Source organism: Mauremys mutica, chromosome 1 (genome assembly GCF_020497125.1).
Source record: "Mauremys mutica isolate MM-2020 ecotype Southern chromosome 1, ASM2049712v1, whole genome shotgun sequence".
NCBI lineage: Eukaryota > Metazoa > Chordata > Testudines > Geoemydidae > Mauremys > Mauremys mutica.
In genome coordinates, this window is record NC_059072.1 from 95213414 (window position 1) to 95236071 (window position 22658).

Here is a 22658-nt window from a genome sequence, read left to right on the forward strand (position 1 = left end):
GGCAGCTGCTGCAGAGGCTCCCACAGAAAACCCCAGGGGAAGAGGAAGTGGGGACAGTTACTAGCAGCCAGCCAAGCCGCTTGGCTGCAAACAGCAGTTGAACCTCGACTAAGACTGTTCAGTCAGGGGGCTCGACAGTCAGGGTTAACCCCGGTGCCAGGAGTTCCTAGCAATCCTCTCCAGGGTGGGAATGCTCAGCCCTGCAGAGCGCAGTCCCCTCCCTCCATCCTCCTTCAACCTGGGGAGCAGAAAGGGTGACAGGCAGCTCTTCCTGACATCAGCCTTGCACAGAAAAAGGAATTGAGAAACCGGGGAGGGGCATTCCAGCCCAAAACAGGAGCAGGTGCTGCTCCCAGTCCAGTGAGCCAAGACCATGAAATCCAGAGCAGCTCCAGCTAGCCAGCAAGTGGATTCGCTGCTCTTGTTTGCACTGGCACGTGGTTCCCGCAGGGCAGGGCAGTGAACAAAGACCAGGGAGGCTCCTGAGTTTCATGGCTAGGCTAACTGAGCTAGGGTGAGCATCCAGGCCAGGTTTGGCTGCTGTAGACAGAACTCAAAGTGGGTGGAGGGCACCATCCAGCCCCTGCCTCCCCGTCACTGGGGATCCATGCTGTATTTGTCTAGGCTGCAGTGTGCTGACATGGGCAGAGGGAATGGGGACACTTCCAGCACGTTAGCACAGCATTCTCCCCAGGTCCGGCTGCACTGAGAGGAATCCCCACATCAGGGATGAAGTCTCCCTGGCACCAACCGGGAGCACTCACCTTAGCTGGGAGGGTGTAGGGACACTGACAATGCAGGGGGCGGAGTTTCCATGGCTTACAGGTGTGGGGCTCGCTGGTGACAGCAGGGGGCGCTCTGCCCAAGTCTGACTCAGGAAACACAGACATCAGGAAAGAACACTCTTTATTTCCCATAAATACAGCAGATTTCGCGCCGGGCGGTTTTTTAAATCCTTTTCCATGTACAGAATTTGCACCGAAAATATATACAAGTCTGTTCGAGAACCAACAAGATCTGCAAAGAAAATCCATACAAAAACCCTGAAAGAGACCAGAAAAGAAAATAGATGCAGCAGAGCCCCACCTCACAGAGGCCTTCCCTCCAACCCATCCTCCCACTCCATGCTCTACCCCCCATCCCCAGAGCAATTCTGATTCCCCCAAGACAGGAGCACAGCCCCACTGGTTGGCCTCTGACACATGGATTGAGCCCTCACTCATGGACAAGGTCCCTATGCCGGCACCCTCTCCAAGGCATCTCCAGGGAGAGGTTTTGCCTATGACATGCAGGTCAATTGCAAATAGATGGAGCCCTCTCAGCACAGAGCCTGAAACCTGTCTGGGGGTTGGCAGGGGAAGAGGGGTTAGTGCAGCCTGCAAGCTGATCAGCAAGGTGAGGGTGTAGTGGGGAAGGACGCAGCTTGCAGCTCAACTATTAATCCATCCGTTCCCCTCCCTACCAGCATCATGGTCCAGCAGATACCAGTTTTGCGTCACAGTGATTGAACTGCTGGAATCTGATGCACGGAGAAAGACCTGCCCTTATGTCAGTCAGATGGAGCATCAGGAGTTTCCCATCTCCCTCCAAAGAGCCCTCTGGAATCTGGGCTCCCTCATCACTAACCTGCACTATGTCAGCTCCTCCGGGAACAGTGCCGAGAAATGCCCCCTTCCCCCGTACCAACATGTGGGGCTCTACCAGTGGGGTTCCCCTTTGAAGTCCTCAGGCAGCTGCCTGCGCTCTCCCGGGTGGCGAGTGGGGTGGGGTGGGGGGGGACTCCCCTGCTGGCCCATCCTCACAAGAGGAAGGACATAAACCCCCCAAACCAAGGAGTTCAAACGGCGAGATGGAAGAAGGGCTTTTAGCTGCTTCTCACCCCAGGCTCTTGCAACAGGTGGGGAGGGGAGGGGAGGAGCCTGCGGGTCGGAACAGCCTCAGCCAAGCCCAGGGGTGGAGACATGCTTCATACCTGCTCCTCTCCCTCACTGCTGCCCAAGAAGGCCAGGCTGCTTTCTTGCTAGTCCTTCTCGCATACGGCATGTTGCCCCCCGCCCCCACCATGACCCTGACCGCTTGCTGCAATGGGACACGGTCTGACGGGGCATGGCCAGTTCCAGAACCCCCTCCCCGGGCTAGAGTCAGCGGCTGGGAGCCGGGATGCAGCCTGGGTGCCATGGAACTGAAGAGCTCCCTGCTGGCATTACACAGGCTCAGTGTCACAGAGCAGCCAGCCTCCCCAGCATTGCTCTGTCCCTGGGCGGGAGCCAAGGACTCTGGGAAACCTGCCCCCAGCAGGGACGGATGCCTGCTCTGCAGTGAAGGGAGGTCAGGGCCCCTCGCCCAGCCCGTTCAGCCTTGCTCCACACGGTTTCTCGAGGTGATCCCACCGTGGGTAGGGAATCATGACGGGGTGGGGAGAGACAACTTGAGGCCCGGCTGCAAAGGGGGAGCCCCCAAAGAGTTACCCCCAGAGGTCCCAGAGTGGAGTTTGCGAGGAGTAGGGATGGGGAGTCTGAAGCAGATCGGGGTCAGGAGCAGCAAAGGCCCTACATCAGAAGAGGAAGGAGGATCCCCGGATTCTGCCCCCAGGCCAGGGTTTGTTAGTGTTGCTCTCAGCTGATCATTACGCCTAATGCTGAAGGGGAAGCGGGGTTAGAAGAGAAGCAGGAGGGGAGGCTGGATTACAAGAGCAGGGAAGACGGTCAGAGCAGCTTCTTGCTCCATGCCGGTCCCCCACCCTGTACTGAGCCGACACCCTCCTTCTCTTGGCTCGGCTCTCATCCGCAGGCCTTCACACACACGGCTGCTGCCCCCTGGCCCCAGTGGCTAGTTTCAGAGTCCACGCGCCGGCCCCAGGGGACTCCAGTCCTGCAGGCATGCGGAGTCCTTGGGATTCGGGAAAAGCAGCCTTCCCGTGGCCCTAGAGGCTGCCCCAGGACTCTGGAGGGGGGAACTGGTCCACGTCCCCCATTTCATTGTAGGTTTGCTCCCCCATGGTGAAGGTCAGCTTGTATCGTAGTCTCACTTTCTCCTGGCAAGAGAAGGGAAACGCGGTCAGGAGGTGGGGCTGGGGGATGTGGTTTGAGAGACCCACACACAGGAGGGCGGAAGGGGCTCGGGAGAGCTGGAGTGAGCATGGGAACGAGAGAGGGAGCTGCAGGTCAGGGAGAGAGGCGCCAGCCCCATCCCAGAGCAGCGCAGGGAGACGCTCGCCCCAGGGGCTCTGTGCAAGCAGGGAAGGTGCCCTTACCTTCTGCGGGTTGGCAAGCAGCAGGACTTGGGTGATGGCAGTCGGGTGGACGATGGGGTTAAACGCCGGGAGCTCTGTCCCCGAGGGTGGCTGTAGCTTGACCTTCATCACCTGTGGTGAGAGGCCGGGGGCGTCACCGTCCGATACCCCCAGAGGAGGGTGATAGGGCCCAGCTGTCTAAATCTGAGCATAGACTCTGCCCCATGAGGGCAGACACCCCCACCCAGCCACCCGAGTCAGAAACTCCCCAGAGGGCGCTCAGTCACTCCCAGCCCTCGCTACTAACCTAGCTCTCCCGCAGCCCTCTCACAGCACTTCCCAGAGGCCAGTGACACATCGTCGCCCTGCTTTACAGAGAGAGACGCTGAGGGGAAGTGACTTGCCAAGGTCACCCAGCAGGTCAGCGGCAGAGCTGGGACTAGAGCCCGGACCTCCTGGCCCTCTCCACTGGATCATGCTTGGCCCCTGGACCAGAGATTTCCATCCAGCGGGTGCGGAGGAACACAGCTATTAGCAGTGGGGTGGGGAGAAGAGAAGGAATGAACTCAGCCCCCAGCTTGGAGCCCTCCCCACCCCAAATCTGCCTTCACTGCAGTGTGCATAAATAGACTGAGGATCTGGGGTTTGTGTGGGGGGGAAACAGAAATACAACCTTTGCAAGCTCCCAAGATTGGGTCAGGAGCAGTAAAAACCTCCCCAATCCCACCCCCCAAGAGGATCCAGCCTTCTCCTCCCCCGGTCCTGGGGACACTACCTTGGGGACGGCAGACTGAAAAACGATGTTGCGGATGGGCAGCGGGGCTGTGCTGAGCATGGAGATCACCACCACCAGTATGTCAGGCCGCTCGGGCAGAGAGTCTCGGGCGAAGTGGAAGAGGACCCGGAAGCCGTGCTGGTCGTAGACTGTCACTGGGAGGATGCTGCCTGCAGGGAGAGGAGACCAGGGAACAGCATCAGTAGGAGCAGAGAGATGGGCACTGGGTGGAGCCTATCATGCTACACAGACATGGGACTGATGGAAACCCCCAGACGGGACAACCAACCCCGTGGGCCCTCTCCTAGACCCAGTTAGGTGAGGATTCCTTATAACCCTGCTGCCCCCAGCCAGCGGTGCCCCTCACTCACTCGGTTTGATAGACTCCAGAGGCACTGTGATGTTCGCCAGCGAGATCTCCTGGGGGGATGTGGGAGTGGCGAGCCCCAGCGGGGGCGGCATAGCTCCGGCTGGCGTGGGGGTGGTTCTCGGAAGCGTGGCAGGGGCAGGCTGCTCCAAAGGAGGTGGTAGGGGGGCCGCAGGGCTCGAGGAGATGCTCCGGAGCAGGGTGGGGGTGCTACTGGTGGCAGTCACTGAGGTGCCAGAGCTTGTCTTGTTCTGGAGGTCCCGTAATGTGAGCCGGGGGGGAGGCTGCTTCTCCCTGGGGGTGGAAGAGATAAGGGAGCAGGCCATCGGAACAAGGCATGGTGCTTGGAAGAGGGCAAAGGAAAGGCCGGCTGATCCCGTCTGTTCCTCACCCCCGATCCTGGCCCTGGCTCTTACCATCGGACTTGCTGTGACTCTGGAGGCAGGGACTGTTGTAACAGAGTCTTCCCCAGCAGATCCAGGTCATCCAGGCCACTGGTGACAGGGGAAGGGCCCGGGGCGGGTGTTCCTGCTTCTGCTTTAAGTGCCGGAGCAGCTGGGACGGAGGGCAGGCTGGGCTCACTACTATCCTGCAATGAGAGCCAGAGGGCACTACAGCAAGGGACAGACCTGGCTCAACAGCCAGCCTGTGCCTGGGGTTTGTACAACACTGCTCCCCAGCACTCTGGGTGCCGCTGCTACCTGCACAAGTCCTCTGCCCCACACACCGCCGTCCCCGTCACACACGCCGCACTCCCCTCGCCCCACACACCGCCGTCCCCGTCACACACGCCGCACTCCCCTCGCCCCACACACCGCCGTCCCCGTCACACACGCCGCACTCCCCTCTGCCCCACACACCGCCGTCCCCGTCACACACGCCGCACTCCCCTCTGCCCCACACACCGCCGTCCCCGTCACACACGCCGCACTCCCCTCTGCCCCACACACCGCCGTCCCACACGCCACACTCCCCATGCCCCACACACCGCCGTCCCCGTCACACACACCGCACTCCCCTCTGCCCCACACACCGCCGTCCCCGTCACACACGCCGCACTCCCCTCGCCCCACACACAGCCGTCCCCGTCACACACGCCGCACTCCCCTCTGCCCCACACACCACCGTCCCACACGCCACACTCCCCATGCCCCACACACCGCCGTCCCCGTCACACACGCCGCACTCCCCTCTGCTCCACACACCGCCGTCTCCGTCACACACGCCGCACTCCCCTCTGCCCCACACACCCCCGTCCCCGTCACACACGCCGCACTCCCCTCTGCCCCACACACCGCCGTCCCCGTCACACATGCCACACTCCCCATGCCCCACACACCGCTGTCCGGGTCTCACATGCCACTCCCCACTCTGCCCCACATGCTGCCATCCCCATCACACACGCCGCACTCCCTGTGCCCCACACACCACCGTTCCAGTCACACATGGTATCCCCTTCTACCCCCCACACACCCAACCGTCCACGTCACACATGCCACACCCATGCCCCACACAAGGCCATCCATGTCACACATGCCGCTCCCCCCTCTGCCCCACAGCGCAGTCACTGTCAGACACCGCACACCCCTCTGCCCCACACACCACAGTCCACGTCGCACACGCCGCTCCGCTCTGCGCCACACGCCGCCGTCTGTGTCACGCACCGCTCCCCTCTCAACGCCACCATCCCTGTCACGCACTCTGCACTCCCCGTGCCCCACACACTGCCATCCATGTCACATGCGCCGCCATCTGTCACACATGCCACACCGCCATGCCCCATATACTTCCATCCCCATCTCACACGCAGCTCCCCCCTCTGCTCCATGCGCACTGCCATCCGTCACATGCCACAACCCCCGTGCCCCACACACCGCACTCCCTCTCACATACACTCCTCCTGTCCCCATCACATATGCAGCACCACCCCCTCTATCCCACGCGCTGCCCCACCATGCCCAGTGCGTATACACCACCGCCCCATGTAACCATGATGCCTCATCTTCACAGTCTCTTCCTCCCGCTCACAAACTACTGCCCCTCTGCTCTGAGGCCGTTACCTGGAAACTGTTCCAGCCGCTGCTGTCCCCAGCCTGGGGGGCCGGGTCATTCAGTCCTGTGAGAAGAAAAGAGCCGACATGAGAAAAGAGCCCTGCAGTTAACTGAAGCGGGGACTGACAGCCTGCGAGGTGGGCAGCTGGGTGGGGTGGGGAAGACATGCAGGGATGGAGGGCCGGGAAGAAAGCAAAGTGCCCCTAGTTTCCACCCCATCAGGTCTGGTCACTCCCCACTCTCCATCAGCTTCTTTCGCTGGTTGCAGGCTACTCAGTTGCCCTTCAGCACACAGGGGACAGGCAGGGACCCAAGAGAGTCAATGGCACAAGGTGGCCCCTCAAAAGGAGAGCGCTAACGTCACTTAGTGATCCTACCTCCCGAGGCAGACAGAGGACAATCACTAAAGGGAACATCTTCCAAAGCCTCTAAGTGATTTAGGAGCCTATGTCCCATAGCAGCCTCCTTGGGAGCTGCATTCCCTGGGATCTACTCTGCATCGGCAGCCCGCAGTGTCTGTTGGCAACATATCTGTACAAGGCAGCTCCCCGGGACATCAGCAGCCCCAGCAACGGAGTGGGGGCCCCGGGCGGAGATCCCCACCCCTCTGTGTTCGTAACCATTAGCTCCTGTGCTACCTTGTGTCTGCGCACAAGAGGTTTACTGCACTCTAGGGAACGAGAGCTGCTTGCGAAGGGCCCAGGTGCTCGCACGGCACGAAGACTCAGAAGCGAACGGGGGTTTCCCACGGGGCAGTGCGGAGCAGTAACCTCTCGGCCTGCCAGGACGTGTCTACACTCCAGCCTGGGTAGACAGACTGGCGCTAGCGGGGCCGAGAGCTAACAGTAGCAGTGTGGATGTTGCCGCTCAGGCTCTTATGCCCACGTGACCCCTGGCTCTGAGCTCGGGGCACCAGCCTGAGTCTCCGCCAGAGCCACAACGTCCCCACTGCTATTTGCAGCACGATAGCTTGAGCCCCCCTAGGGCCAGTCTGACTGCCCTGCCCAGGCGGGGAGCTCGCTGCCAGCTGCAGTGCAGACATACCCCCCTCAAGACACCGTCAGCCTTTCCCAGCAGCAGCTATCCCCCCTCAAGGCGCCGCTCGCCTGCAAACCACGCAGTAACAGCCGAGCGTTTTCTCCCTCCTCACCGAGAGACATGAGCTCGTCATCCAGCAGGGAGACGGAGCTGGCTGGGTCAGGCACAGGGAGCATGGAGCCACCCAACAGGGTGGGTAAGGCTGGGTAGGAGGGGCCCGGCGCTGGCATGTCCAGTCCCGACAGGTCCAGGAGGGCTGAGGTGCTGCCTGTAGGGAAGACACAGAGGCTTTGATCACTGAGCAGCTGTAAAGAGAGAAGTCCCTCCCCTAATCTTCTCACTCTGCTGGGAGCTGGCTTGGTCACCAATCCGCCTTCTTACCCCCATGCCCCTCTCTGCTCCCCCTTCTGGCTTCAGCCTCACCCACAGTCTCTGATCTCCCCCTCCCAAAGCACCTTTGGCATGTCACCTGGGTCATCAAGTGTCTTCCTCATCTCAGCCTCCCAGTTACCCTGCTCCAGGCCCTCAACTGCACCTTTCCACCTCCCCTGGGGCCGCCTGACAGCCACCTCCCCTGGCTGGATCTCCCCCTTGACTCCCCTCCCCCCTTGAGGGCTCCACACCTCGGAGGGGGCCAGCCACAGTCTCTCCATTGATCTCCTCTCCTCTCACGAGCTGCTTGTACAGGTTGATCACCTGGGTCAGGTTGTCATTGGCCTGCAGGATTTCCGCTGCGATAGAAGGGGCAGGGGATTTGAAGGCAGAAGAGGAGGTGGGGTGTCAAGTGGCAGCCCGGCCATGTGCAGGCCCTGGCGTTCCCTGTCCCCCTACAGATTGGGGCAGAGGAGAGCCAGGGAACTGACGCTTTGCTTTGGCAAAGACATCTTTGTTATGGCAGCCCCATGCCCCAGAGCAATCGCTCATTGCCCGGGTTATCCTCCAATCTGCCACACACCCCTCCCCCATTGCACTTTCAATGGCATGTTCCTAAGGGGTGACCATAGGTTCCCCCGATTCACTGTCTGGCAACGCCCGACGCGCAGCTGGGCTTCCCCCAGCACCCGCTTGCAGATCAGCCCCCCTCATCCCAGGGGGATGGCACAGCGGGCAGGGTGGGGACGAGGTGCATAGCAATGCAATGTCGGACACAGCTGAAGGGGAGGCGGAGGAGTTAGCAAGGGGGCTGTGCTGCGGTGGCGGGCGGCTCAGCTTACCTAGCGCCTCGTCGTTGTCCTCTGTGTCGCTGGCGAGCCGGAAGAGCATGGGCCTCATGCGCTCGCAGCGCTGGTACAGCTCCTGGGGGAGAGAAAGGGGGCGAGGTGGGCGGCGGGGAAGCGCTCAGGAGGGGACGGGGAAAGGGAGATGGCAGGAGCTGCAGCGTAAAAACCCACTTCACCCCAGGGCCCCTCTACCTCACCCTGGTGTGGGAGACAGAGGGAAGTGACTCTGGGGCAGTCCCCGCCCTCACCTTCATGAGGTCCTCGCTGCTCTCCGTTGTCTCCCCCTCGCTGTAGTTGGTTACCATCTCCGTCAGCAGCTTCACGTTGTTGTTCACCTCCTCGATGGCGTTCGTACGCTTGGAGATCTTCTCCATTCGCTTCTGGTCCTGGAGCGGGAGGAGCAGATGGGTGAGGGGGGTCTGATGTCCTCCCTCCCCACAAGCTGGGACTGGGACGGCTACGACAGCGGGCACAGAGCAGCCTCCCCCTTCGAATGACATCTGGAGAGAGCAGGGCAGGGAGGGGCTCCTCCTGGAATGGTTTCAGCTTGGGTGGAGAGATTCAGTTTACACTGGTGACCATCCTGCACCCACTGCATGGCACAGGGGCTGGGATTGCACCAGCAGAGGGTGCCACAGCAGGGTATGTGCTCCAAGAACACCCTCTGTGCCCATATCCCATGTCCCCCTCCACCTGACTGGGGAAAGCAGAATTTGCTTCCAAATCCCAGGGATCTCTCTCCTCACCCCACTATCGGCCTCTCCCGTGATGTCACGGGAAGTGGGCTCCCTTGCTTGCCAGGTCAATACGGGGATGCAAGCACACTGCCCATATGCTCCACCCCATCCCAGGGCCTCTCTGTATCCTGTGCCAGGCTTCTCCTCCCCGGGGGGTGGCGGCGGATAAATCCTCAGCGCCCCTTCCCTGGTGACAACCTGTATGAGGAAATTCACCTCCTGAACCATTTCCTTGATGAGCTTGTTGGCAGCCCGGAGGTCCTCAGAATGGGAGCTTTTCAGCAGGCGAGCCAGCATCTGCAAGAGAGACAGGGAGGCACGTGGACTGGGGCAGAGGAGGCAATTCCAAGCCTGGGTGGCTGGCAGCAGGGGTCACTCTAAAGCAGATGGTTCCCAGACAGACTGTTCTGTTAACACAGAACTAAGGCTGGGGCATCGCTGATGAACGGAACACCCACGCCCTCAGCACAGGGAAGACCCTGAACGTTTGAGAGTCCAGTTAAAGGGCCACAAATGACCTCAAAGGCGAGCGGCAAAGGGAAACATAACTGGGCTTGTGCCTTTGTTTGTGTGCTTCTTTCTGATACATACTAAAGAACCTCAAAGGCCCCCCCAACACGCCACACAGACACGTTTTTTCCGGCTTGTTTTATTACATTAGAAATTCCAGCCTTGTCTGACGGTATGGGGAGCTGGAGACCGACTTCCCCAGCACAGGGGAAGTGAAACCTGATTAACAGAGAAAAGCGACACCTGACAGAAGGGATTTTCCCTCAGGCCCAGTCTACACACAGTTTTTGGTCCTACTACAGCTATGTTGGCTGGGGGTGTGGCTTTTCCCTACTACCAGGAATGGCAGCACAACCCCCTAGAGTGGCTGCATTTATACCCTGATAGAGGCACTTACACCGGCCTACCTTATTCCCCATCCCATACGAGAATAGCTATACAGGTCAGCACACACCACAGTTACACTGGTATAACTATGTCCACGCTGGAGGGTGGGATTCAGCTTCAATTCTACCAGTATCGTCCAAGTGCCACAACTCATGTGTTTAGCCATGGCCCAGACTCGTTAAAGCGTTGCCTTTGTTAATGCCAATGAATAACCCCCTGGGAGTAAAGCTCTCTCTGTTAGCTACAGACCCAGTGCCCTTCCTACAGGGACTCTGAAAGCTCCTCTCACACTCATCCACTCACCCTCACAGCCACACCCACCCTTTGGAGTCATCACCAAGGAGTTGTTCCAACAAGAGGTGACTTTTCCAGACGCTTCTCTACAAACACTTTGTCCAATCAACACTGGACCCTCTCGCCAAGTCTCCTGTGCAGAGCTGGAAACGGCTGGACAGCCTTGACTATGGAGCTGCTGCCACAGGAGCCTCATTCCAGCTTTCCCCATTGTAAGAGCATCAGCACTGCCAGAGCGGAAGAGAGTGGTGGCTTATCCATCTGGTATCCCAGCTGTGAGGGAGGCTGATGCTGGATGGTTCAAGGAAGAGTTAAACAATTGGGCCATACATGTCCTGGGGGGAGGGAGAGGAACAGCGTCTGCGCTCTGAGCTGCAATCAGTTTATGCCACGTGGCAAGAGGAGCCATCGCCCCAGTAATATTCTGGCAGCTGCTATTCATTCATACGAGTGTCAATGCTAGGTCATACTAGTCCCCATGCTATCGCCCTAATCAGTACCCAGCAGCATCAAGGTCAGCAGGTCAAACATCAAGTCTCTTTCTTTCTAAGGGCCCGATTCAGAGCCCACTGAAATCAGTGTGAATCTCTCTACTGGTTTGCTTTGGATCACGCCCTAAGCACGTCCCCTTCCTCAGCACAGCACACAGCAGGCGAACGAGCTCCTGGTTTTGTTGCTGCGCCAGCCAGCCCCACGGACGGAGATGAGTGAGCACAGACGCAGGAAGGCCAGGCCTTCTGCTCCTCCTCCCACAGAGCCCTCACCTTGGACTTCTCCTCATCATCAAAGATGATGTTCTTGGGCCGGGGGGGAGGCAGGGGCAAGGGAGCCTCATCCGGCAGCTTCGGGTCGCTCTTCACGATTCCTGCAGGGGAGAGGAGCAGAGACATCACCGGGCCCAGCCCTCACCTCACTGCAGCGGTGCTGGGGTTACCAGATGGCTCTTCTGCTAACCCCGCTCCAGGAAGCCCTGATCTAGGCTTCACAGAATGGACATCTTCTTTCCCTCTGGCCAGTCCAATTCAGCTCTGCGTCAGGGTTGGGGGTGGGGGGCATGATCCACCCACCCCCTGCTCCAGCCGTGCATCGTCTGCAGCGTCTTCAAATCCCCACTAGCAGGAAATCATCCCAGTCATTCCATGAATTACATGTCCTGGTCTGCCATAACCCTATTATTCCTATGGCCCCACCTCTTATGAAGCCACATCTGCTAGGGGGCTGGTGAGGAAGACAGATATCACCCCTTCACCCCACACACAGGTCAGACCACCAGTGACTCTCCCCCTCTTGCCTGGATCGCTAAAGTTCCCATTTGCTCCCTCCGGCCTCTGAACTGCGCAGCCCATACAGAGGCTAGACCAGACCTGAGCATGGAGAAGGCCAGAATCCAGTCTGGACCCAGCTTCTGCCACAGCAGAGGAAGGCCCTTGCCCCAAAGGAGATACCTGGCTCTCACCTTGTTTCTTCAGCATGTGATAGGCCTCTGTGATCTTCACTTCCTGAGGCAGCCCCAGCGTCCAGCTGTACATCAGCTCCAGGATTTTCAACTTCACCTTCTCAGGAGTCCGGCTGCCTAGATACTGAGGGGAGAGGTGGGCAGAGCTGATCCATACACGGCCAACCTCTCAGGGAGAAGTGAGATGGCTCCCAACGGACAATGGAAGGGAAGGAGGAAGTGAGTAACGGCCCTTGCAACATGCCCCATACTGTGGTTGGCCTCCAGCATAGGGGGGCTGGGTGAGGCCCTGAGGGCCAGAGTTTATATGAGATCCCAGGCAGTACCAGCCAGTGTGGGGCAGCCCTCAGACACCATGAGATGAAGGGCCAGTTTATGTCCCATTTTCCCAGCAGGGGGAAGGTGCATATGGGGAGATTCCTCTGTAGAGGAGTTTATAGTGGCCAACGAGAAGCTGCCTTGCTATGTCCCAGTGGAACACAGAGGGAGGCAAACCGAATCCTCCTCCCCCAATACATTCACTCCCAGCAACGGCCTCCTTTGGGAGCACACCGAGAGCAGGTAATGTAGATCTGCACAGGTTAGGGAGGGGAGGGGGAAATCCCTACCCCAGCTCCACCTCTCTCTCTATCCCTCACTGGCACCTGACAGCCTGCCCTGCCAACGGGGCGCTGGCACCCACCTTGGGCGACACCACCTTGATGAGCTCGTTGAGGAAGCGGAACTTGCCCACCTCGTCGTGGAAGCGCTTGCCGCAGTTCTTCATGCAGGTCTCCAGCACCTGAGAGAGCAGAGGCCGAGTCAGGGGCAGCAGGCGGAGGAGCCGGCTCCCCTTGGCAGGACTGATCCCGCAGCACGAGGGAAGGGGAAAGCAGGCCCCACATCCTGGCTCGTGGGCTCAGGGTCACCGGGGAGGGACCCCGGGCGCCTCTGTTGCAGCCAGGCTGGTTCCCCCTTTCCATTTCATATCACAGGTGCCAGCCTTCTGACTAGGGAACAATCTGTCCCTACAAAGGGTGGGCGCAGAGGCAGACGAGGTTGCCTGAACCACACAGAAGACCATGGGAGGAGAGAAACAGCTGGTGGGAATGTCCTCTGGGCTCCCTCCCCCACCCCAGAGACAGGCAGTGAACCCCCGTGCTCACGTTAGTGTGTGTTGTGGTGGTTTGGGGGTAAATCCATCAGAGACACAGAAAACAGGGGAGCTCACAGCAGAGGCATTCATAGCACTAGCTCGGACTAGATTATGAGGGGCCTGATCCAAGGCCCATTCAAGCCACTCCCACTGATTCCCTCTGGGGTAAGATCCTCCATTTCAACTGAGATGGAACAACCTTCAGCCCGTGGGCAGTGCTCTATCAGCCCTTCCCGACAGCCTGGGTGCACCAGGGCTTTAGCTGAGCAATACGGGAGAGTCCCCGCCCTGGCCTTTAATCTGTCTAACCCGTCTGGAGAGCCTCTCCCTTACCGTTAAGGCCTGGATGGCTTCCCATTCCTGCGGAGACTGGATCTTGTGAGCTAAAAGTCGGGTGGCAAGCGGAGGACTGGAAGGGGAAAAAGCACAGTGGTTGTAGGGAGACAGTGTGACCTAAAGGATACAGCACTGGACCGGGACTCAGGAGATTGGGTTAATTTCCTGGCTGTGCCACTGGCCTGCTAGGTGACCTTGGGGAAAGTCACTTCCCCAGTCAGTGCCTCAGTTTCCCCATCTATAAAATGGGGACAATAATACTGATTTCCATTGTAAAGCACTTTGAGATCTTTTTTGATGAAAAACCTCTATATAAGGACTAGGTAATATTATTAACGAGAAATGGACCTGCATCTCTCCAGGGGACACAGCTCTTGCTCATACCTCTGGGTATGCACAAAGTCCTTACGGGGCCCCTCAATGTGCTTGGGGCAAAGGGGCTAGTTTCAATAGCACACGGCAACTTCATTAATTAACTGATGGGGCCTTAGAGCATCTCTAATCCCAAAGGATCTCAAAGTCCTGTACAAATCTCTGTAGGAATCCTTCACTGCCCCACTAATGCAGCTGCCTCTGGGGTGGAATGTAGCTGTGATTCTGCACAAGCAAAGCTCCACAGCAAAGTCATAAGGGGGCGGAAGAGAAGAGTGATCTCCCAGTGTGAAACTTTTCAGGTTGGCAGAATGTTACTATCCTTGTAGGAATTTGGCCAGGACTCCTGTTCTTGCAAAAAGAGCCGTAGGTCAGAAGCAACCAGGACCTCAGTTTTACATCTCCTTGAGTAGCAACATCCTCCCTCTCCTCCCCCAAACAACACGTGAGGGCAGCGGAAGCGCCTGAAAGACATACTGAAAGTACACCTTAAAAAGGGAGGCATCAACCCAACAAACTGGGAGGACTCGGCACAGAAAAGAACACAGCGGCGCCATGCCATACTCCAAGCCACGGCTCACTTTGAGGAGAACAGACGTTCTCATGAGACAGAGAAGGGACAAAAGGAGGAAAGAAGAACTATGTCTCCTCCAAAATTACACCTGTCACTTCTGTGGGAAAATCTGCAGGGCACCACTTGGGCTCCACAGCCACCTAAAACCCACCAATGAACCCCCTTGGCACTGAGGGATAGCCGAAGAGGAGCAGGGCACAGTACTGCCTTAGGAGAAGAAAGAATGCCACTCACTGGGCTTTTATGCCATTTCCTGAAGCAGAAGGACTTTTCCCTGAGAGGTTCTCCCCGATCCAAGCACAGACTCAGAATGACCTTGCTTAGCTTACAAGATTGTGCATTTGGAATCCAGGTGTGTAACCTGGAGCTGTTAGAGCAGTGGTTCTCAACCAGGGGTATGTGTACCCCTGGAGGTTCGCCGAGATCTTTCAGGGGTACATCAACTCATCTAGATATTTGTCTAAGTTTACAACAGGCTATAGAGAGAGCTAGGTACTTCCCTAGGGCAGGGCGGGGCCCGGGGTGGAAGTGATGAATCCGTCACTTCCGGGACCAACCGCTCTGGCCAATCACACCGGCCCATGGGGTCCCCCAAAGCGCAGGTCGCCAAAGAGTGGTCGCCCTGATTCACCATACCCAAGGGACGGCTCTGTAGAGAGCACTAGCAAAGTCAGTACAAACTAAAATTTCATACAGACAATGACTTGTTTATACTGCTCTATATGCTATACCAGGAGTAGGCAACCTATGGCATGGGTGCCGAAGGCGGCACGCAAGCTGATTTTCAGTGGCACTCACACTGCCCAGGTCCTGGCCACCGGTCCGGAGGGGCTCTGCATTTTAATTTATTTTTAAATTAAGCTTCTTAAACATTTTAAAACCTTATTTACTATACATACAACAATAGTTTAGTTATGTATTATAGACTTATAGAAAGAGACCTTCTAAAAACGTTACAATGTATTACTGGCACGCGAAACCTTAAATTAGAGTGAATAAATAAAGACTCGGCACAGCACTTCTGAAAGGTTGCCGACCCCTGTGCTATACACTGAAATGTAAGTACAACATTTATATTCCAATTGAGTTATTTTATAATTACATGGTAAACATGAGAAAGTCAGCAATTTTTCAGTAATAGTGGCTGTGACACTTTTGTATTTTTATGTCTGATTTTGTAAGCAAGTAGTTTGTAAGTGAGGTGTAACTCGTGGGTACCCAAGACAAATCAGACTCCTGAAAGGGGTACAGTGGTCTGGAAAGGTTGAGAGCCGCTGTATTAGCGGGAGGAAGGAGAAGGAGTGTACTCACCCTTCTAGCTCCTTATTCAGCTGCTCACAGAAAGCATTGATGCTGTCCCAGTCCAGTTCCTTGTTGAGAGGATTCGTAGCCCTGTCTGAATGTGAGAGAGAAGAAAAGAGAGTATCCTGTCAGAAAGAAAAAAAACAGGAGTACTTGTGGCACCTTAAAGACTAACAAATTTATTGTAGCATGAGCTTTCGTGAGCTAAAGCTCACTTCTTCGGATGCATAGAGAAGTATGCATACCAACAGGCAGAGTCTAATCAAATGAGCTATCGTTAGCAGGAGGAAAAAAAAACTTTGGTGTAATGACCCAACCATTCCCAGTCTTTATTTAGACCACAGTTAATGGTATTGTAAGGGTGGGGTGTAATACCAATGCCACCCACTAACTCAGGAGTCTGGCCTTTCACAAGCTGCATTAACAGAGGTTCACACTGAGGGGAGAGCAGACCTTCCACATGCCTCCCCGAAAGGAGTCAAAACTGGAACTGAGATGGAAGTTAATGAACTACCATGGCAGGAAGTTTGCAAACATTACTTGCAGGAGAAGTTGGGGAGGGGATCAGAGCCACCGCACAGAGAATCAGCCCTAGAAATGTAGCACTAGAAAGAACCTTGAGAAGTCATCAACTTCAGCCCCCTGCACTGAGGCAGGCCCAAGTAAACCTAGACCAGGGGTCGGCAACCTACAGCACGCGTGTCAAACACGGCACGCAAGCCGATTTTGAGTGGCACGCTGCTGCCTGCCGTGGTCCCGGCCCCGGCCCCCAGCCCCACTCAGGCCCCCCCACCGCTCTCCCCTGTGGGGGGGCGGGAGGTAGAAGTTTGGTCCTGCGGCAGCCAAGCTTCCCCCTCCCCGGCTTCTTCCCCCAGCGTGCTGCTTTCCTGCCCCTCCTCCTCTCCTTCCTGGTGCCAATCAGCTGATGGCCCTTGCAAGGGGGAGGGGGAAAAGTGGCAGCGTGCTCGCTGCTCCATAGAGGAGGCAGAGAAGAGGTAGGGACAGGCCCTGGGGGAACGGGGTGGAGCAGGGCATATCCCTTCCATCCCCCTGCCATAAGCTGCTCAGGGCAGGGGGCTGGGAACACCCCCAAGAGCCAAGCACCCCAGCCCTCTTGCCTGACCCCTGAACCCCCCCCCACACCCAGCCTTTTGCACTGCACCCCCACACCTCCCCCAGCCCTCTGCCCTGGCCCCTGAACCCCCCCACCCCCAGCCCTCTGCCCTACACCCCCAGCCCTCTGCCCTGACCCCTGAACCCCCCCACTCCCAGCCTTCTGCCCTGCACCCCCCACACCCCCCAGCCCTGACCCCTGAACCCCCCCACACCCAGCCTTCTTCCCTACACCCCTACACCCCCCAGCCCTCTGCCCTGACCCTTGAACCGCCCCCCACACCCAGCCTTTTGTTCTGCACGCCCCACACCCCCCAGCCCTCTGCCCTATACCCCACACCCCCCAGCCCTGACCCCTGAACCCCCCCCACCCCCACTGCCCTCTGCCCTACACCTCCCACACCCTTATTGCCCTCTGCTCTGAACCCCCCCACACCCCCACTGCCCTGAACCCTGCCCCACACCCAGCCTTCTGCCCTGCACTCCCACACACCCCCAGCCCTCTGCCCTGAACCCCCCCTCCCTGGTCTGGGGTCCCGCTGCCAGCCCCTTGCCAGCTGGCGTCCCGGCCACAGGCCCCACTAAGCCGGCTGTCGGCCTAGGTGAACAGAACACCAGGCTGGCAGCGAGCTGAGCAGGCTGGCGGCGTAAGATCAATATTTTAATTTAATTTTAAATGAAGCTTCTTAAACATTTTGAAAACCTTGTTTACTTTACATACAAGAATAGTTTAGTTATATAATATAGACTTATAGAAAGAGACCTTCTAAAAACGTTAAACTGTGTGACTGGCATGTGAAACCTTAAATTAGAGTGAATAAATAAAGACTTGGCACAGCACTTCTGAAAGGTTGCCGACCCCTGACCTAGACCATCCCTGACAGGTGTTTGTCCAGCCTGTTCTTAAACCTCCAATGGTGGGGATTTCACAACCTCCCTTGGAAACCTGTTCCAGAGCTTAACTACCTTTCCAGTTAGAAAGTTTTTCCTAATATCTAACCTAAATCTCCCTTGCTGCAGATTAAGCCCATTACTTCTTGTCCTACCTTCAGTGGACATGGAGAACAATTGACCACCATCCGCTTTACAACAGCCCTTAATATACTGGAAGACTGTTACCAGGTCCCCCCTCAGTCTTCTTTTCTCAAGTATAAACATGCCCAGTTTCTTTAACCTTTCCTCACAGGTCAGGTTTTCAAAACCTTTTATAATTTTTGTTGCTGTCCTCTGGGGGCTATCCAATTGGTCTATAGCCTTCCTAAAGTATGGCACCCAAAATTGGACCCAGTACTCCAGCTGGGGCCTCCCCTGCGCAGAGTACAGCAGTACAATTACTTCCTGTGTCTAAGGGCTCGTCTACACTAACTGATGTGTGGCAATTGATGCATTGGCGGTCGATTTAGCAGGTCTAGTGAACGAGAAGCGCAAGGGGCGTCGTCTCCCGTCAACATAGCGTAGCATGGACCCCGCAGTAAGTAGATCAAATAAGTCAACTTCAGCTACGTTATTCATGTAACTTAGATCTATCTCCCCCCGGTAGTGTAGACAAGGCCTTATATACAACACTCCTATTCATACACCCCAAATGACATTAGCTCTTTTCACAACTGCATCACACTGTTGAGTCATATTCAATTTGTGATCCACTAAAGCCCGCTAGATCCTCTTCAGTCAGTTTCTCCCTATTTTGTAGCTGTACATTTGATTTTTTCCTTCCTGAGGTACTTTGCCTTTGTCTTTATGGAATTTCATCTTGTTGATTTCAGACCAATTCTCTACTTTGCCATGGTACTTTTGAATTCTAATCCTGTCCTGCAACCTGCTTGGAACCCCTCCCAATTTGGCATAATCCACAAATTTTATAAGCATACTGTCCACTCCATTATCCTTCATTAATGAGAGCATAAATGAATGATGGGACTGGACCTGGATCAGAGTGTGGGTGGCAGGTGGATCTGTATTGTGGCAGTACCGAGGCCCCAACCAGACATCAAGGCTCCACTGCACTAGGCACTGCACACACATATGAAAGGGGAATCCCTGCCCAAAGAGTTTATAATCTAAAACATATGATTGAGAGACAACAGGTGCACACAACAAAGAGACGGAGGAGCACAAGTTAACATCAACAGGATAACAAACTGTGTATGAGGGTGCAGTGGCTTGAGAACAAGCCTAAAAGAGAGGGACACTGACACCCCACAGATCAGAGTTGGGGGTGGAACTGATCATGGCAGGAGTAGGTGCATTTGGGGGGGTAGGGGCCAGGCGGCTGGGGGCCAGGCAGTGAGGTGGGCTCTCTGGTCTGCCAGGGGCTCTCTGGTCTGCCAGGGGTGGACAGCCCAGCTGATCTGGAACAATCGGGGAGGGGGAGGGGGTAGATCCGGATCACACTGGCGCTGACGAGGGAGTGCTGAGGGGAGTTGATCCGGATCACATTGTGGCGCTGACAGAGGGATGATGAGGGGGGTTGATACGGATCACACTGTGGCGTTGATGGGGGGATGGTGAGGGGGGTTGATACGGATCACACTGTGGCACTGACAGAGGGATGGTGAGGGGGGTTGATACGGATCAACCTGTGGCGCTGATGGGGGGATGGTGAGGGGGGTTGATCCGGATCACACTGTGGCGCTGACGGACGGATGGTGAGGGGGGTTGATCCGGATCACACTGTGGCGCTGACGGGGGGAGGAGGGGGGTTGATCCGGATCACACTGTGGCGCTGACGGCCGGATGGTGAGCGGGGTTGATCCGGATCACACTGTGGCGCTGACGGACGAATGGTGAGCGGGGTTGATCCGGATCACACTGTGGCGCTGACGGACGGATGGTGGGGGGGGTTGATCCGGATCACATTGTGGCGCTGACGGACGGATGGTGAGCGGGGTTGATCCGGATCACACTGTGGCGCTGACAGAGGGATGGTGAGCGGGGTTGATCCGGATCACACTGTGGCGCTGACGGACGGATGGTGAGGGGGGTTGATCCGGATCACACTGTGGCGCTGACGGACGGATGGTGAGGGGGGTTGATCCGGATCACACTGTGGCGCTGACAGAGGGATGGTGAGGGGGGTTGATCCGGATCACACTGTGGCGCTGACAGAGGGATGGTGAGGGGGGGTTGATCCGGATCACACTGTGGCGCTGACGGACGGATGGTGAGGGGGGTTGATCCGGATCACACTGTGGCGCTGACGGACGGATGGTGAGGGGGGTTGATCCGGATCACATTGTGGCGCTGACGGACGGATGGTGAGCGGGGTTGATCCGGATCACACTGTGGCGCTGACGGGGGGATGGTGAGCGGGGTTGATCCGGATCACACTGTGGCGCTGACAGAGGGATGGTGAGGGGGGTTGATCCGGATCACACTGTGGCGCTGACAGAGGGATGGTGAGCGGGGTTGATCCGGATCACACTGTGGCGCTGACGGACGGATGGTGAGGGGGGTTGATCCGGATCACACTGTGGCGCTGACGGACGGATGGTGAGGGGGGTTGATCCGGATCACACTGTGGCGCTGACGGACGGATGGTGAGCGGGGTTGATCCGGATCACACTGTGGCGCTGACGGACGGATGGTGAGCGGGGTTGATCCGGATCACACTGTGGCGCTGACAGAGGGATGGTGAGGGGGGTTGATCCGGATCCCCGGGCGGCAGGGCCGCGGGTATCCGCGCGTAGGGCCCCGTTACCCCCCAGCCCCACTCACTGATCCACAACTCCAGCGTGTCCGGCTCCATGGCGGCTCATGCGGACCCCGCCGCCCCTTGGCTTAAAAGGGCAACGTCCCTTCCGCCCTCCCGGCCCGGCGGCGCGGAGCCATCGAGATCGGGGAGAACGGTCTAGAGCGCCGCTACGGAGACCATAGAGCTCCCCACGTCCGCATAGAGCGTCTCGGGAATCACAAAGCCGCTCAGCCTGCCGCTAGAGCGCCACCTCCCCTAGCGCGTCAGCGCCGGAAACCATAGAGTTCAGGACGGGACAAGCCCGCCGCGCACGGGCCAACCGACGAGACGAAGCGGAAGAACTGCCTAGAAGCCGTTGCGTATGTGCCATAGAGACCATGTGGCAGCGCTAGAGCGTCGGGAACAGGGCGGTGCCATAGAGCCTGTCTCGGGGGGTGGGTGGCTGCCTGTGATTGGGACGGGAAGGGCATTTCCGGTGGCGAGGAAGGGGAGCTTCCGCCTCGGGGCGCGTGTCCTTTGAAAGGGCGTTTGGTGGCGCTGTAGGGCCGTGGGTGTCCTTGGTACCGTCCGCCCCAACCCCGTCGGGGAATGGAACCTCCCCGCTGGCTGGGCCGGGCGTGGGGGCGGCGGCTCGTGGGGAATTCCGAGCTGGTGAAAGGCGACTCCCCCCGCGCCAGCCTGCGGAACGACCCGCCACAAGGCGGGTCCGAGTCCAGCGCTGGGGTTGGCCGGTGCTAACACTGAAACAAGGGGCTGATGGGGCTGCACATCTTTGTGCTTTGGGGGTCTAGCTGGTGTGTGGCTGTTGGGGGGGTAGGGCCCCCATTACTGCCTGCAGGGAAGGGCCTCACATCTTCACCAGGATGGCCCTGGTCTCCGTATAAATATCCTCCCCCTCCTTGACTCTTATGATGTTCTTGGAGCTCAGTGATGCCATGTGGCAGCGAGTTCCACAGGCCATGGTTCTCTGGATTTTAAAAAGAAAATCAGTATTTGTCTTTTCCATTTGAATGTCCCACGTTTTAATTTCAGTGAGTGGCCCCTTGTTGTGTTATAAGACAGGGATGATAGAAGCTTTCAATCCAATCCACCTTTGCCATACCATTCATTATTTGATATACTTCTGTCACATCTCCTTTCTAAGGAGAACATCCTCAAGCTTTTCATTCTCTTTATATGGAATTTGTCCAGGCGTTTGATCATTCTCATTGCTCTTCTCTGAAACCTTTCCAGCTTTGCACTATCCTTTGTGACATAAGGTGACCAGCACTGCATGCACTATTCAAGGTGAGGTTGACTTATATAAAGCCATCATAATGATTTTTGGTAGTACTTTCCATCCCATTCCTTATTAACCCTCTTAGCTGTTTTTGACCACAGTTATGCATTGGGTAGAAGTTTTAATTGAGTTGTCTGTGATAATGCCCAGTCCCTTTCTTGGGTTGATAAGTGAATTTAGAACCTTGTGAGGTATATTTTCCCTGCAATGTGCAGGTATTTCCCCTGCAACGTACGCCTTTTAACACCAGAGTTTGTTTGCTCATTCATCTAGTTTGGTTAGGGCTCTCTGATCCTGACTAACTGAAATAACTGTCATCTACCAGTGTTGCAACCTCGCTACTCACCCCCGTTCTAGACCATCAATAAATATGTTAAACAATAAAGGACCTAGTACAGAATCTTGAGGAGCCCCCATAGTTAACCTTCTGCCATGATGAAAACTGATCATTTAATCCTAATCCTTGCTTTCTGGCTTTTAGCCAGTTTTTTAACCAGGACTATATTTTACCCCTTACACTATGACTGCTTTGCTTCTTCAATGGCCTCTTGCTGAAATCTAAATAAAATGACAACTGGTTCTCCTTTTTTCACTGCCTTATTAAGAAGAATTCTGGTAGAAATTTTAGAGACAAGGTATTGGTGTGGTTTGACATCATGTTTGATCCTGTAGGGTAATTCCAACATTTGTTCTCAATATCTCTGGTTGCTGATGAGCTAATCTTTTAAGTGGTGTGTGCCGCAGGTGTAGTTGTGTGGCACTTCCACAGGCAACATACAGAAGCA

The 22658-nt window shown here is 56.7% G+C and overlaps 1 protein-coding gene across 1 annotated transcript; it reads right to left on the minus strand.

The window, feature by feature from the left end:
• Window positions 1-889: 889 nt before the first annotated feature.
• On the minus strand, window positions 890-20876 carry GGA1 (golgi associated, gamma adaptin ear containing, ARF binding protein 1). The gene is made up of 17 exons (XM_044985784.1): window positions 20618-20876; window positions 15797-15881; window positions 13537-13612; window positions 12751-12849; window positions 12069-12192; window positions 11377-11477; window positions 9638-9718; window positions 8933-9070; window positions 8679-8760; window positions 8088-8195; window positions 7577-7732; window positions 6435-6490; window positions 4791-4963; window positions 4379-4668; window positions 4008-4177; window positions 3254-3364; window positions 890-3034 (listed from the first exon to the last, which is right to left on the minus strand). Exons 1-17 carry the CDS (start codon window positions 20646-20648, stop codon window positions 2924-2926), a joined length of 1992 nt encoding a protein of 663 aa, XP_044841719.1. The 5' UTR covers window positions 20649-20876; the 3' UTR covers window positions 890-2923.
• Between the last annotated feature and the right edge of the window lie 1782 nt (window positions 20877-22658).

Coding starts and splice junctions, on each gene's coding strand:
- GGA1 (XM_044985784.1), bottom strand. CDS start 20,648: ATGGAGCCGGACACGCTGGAGTTGTGGATCA. Junction 9,719..11,376: donor ATGATGAGGAGAAGTCCAAG/GTGAGGGCTCTG, acceptor TCTCTCTTGCAG/ATGCTGGCTCGCCTGCTGAA. Junction 4,669..4,790: donor GAGTCACAGCAAGTCCGATG/GTAAGAGCCAGG, acceptor TTCCACCCCCAG/GGAGAAGCAGCCTCCCCCCC.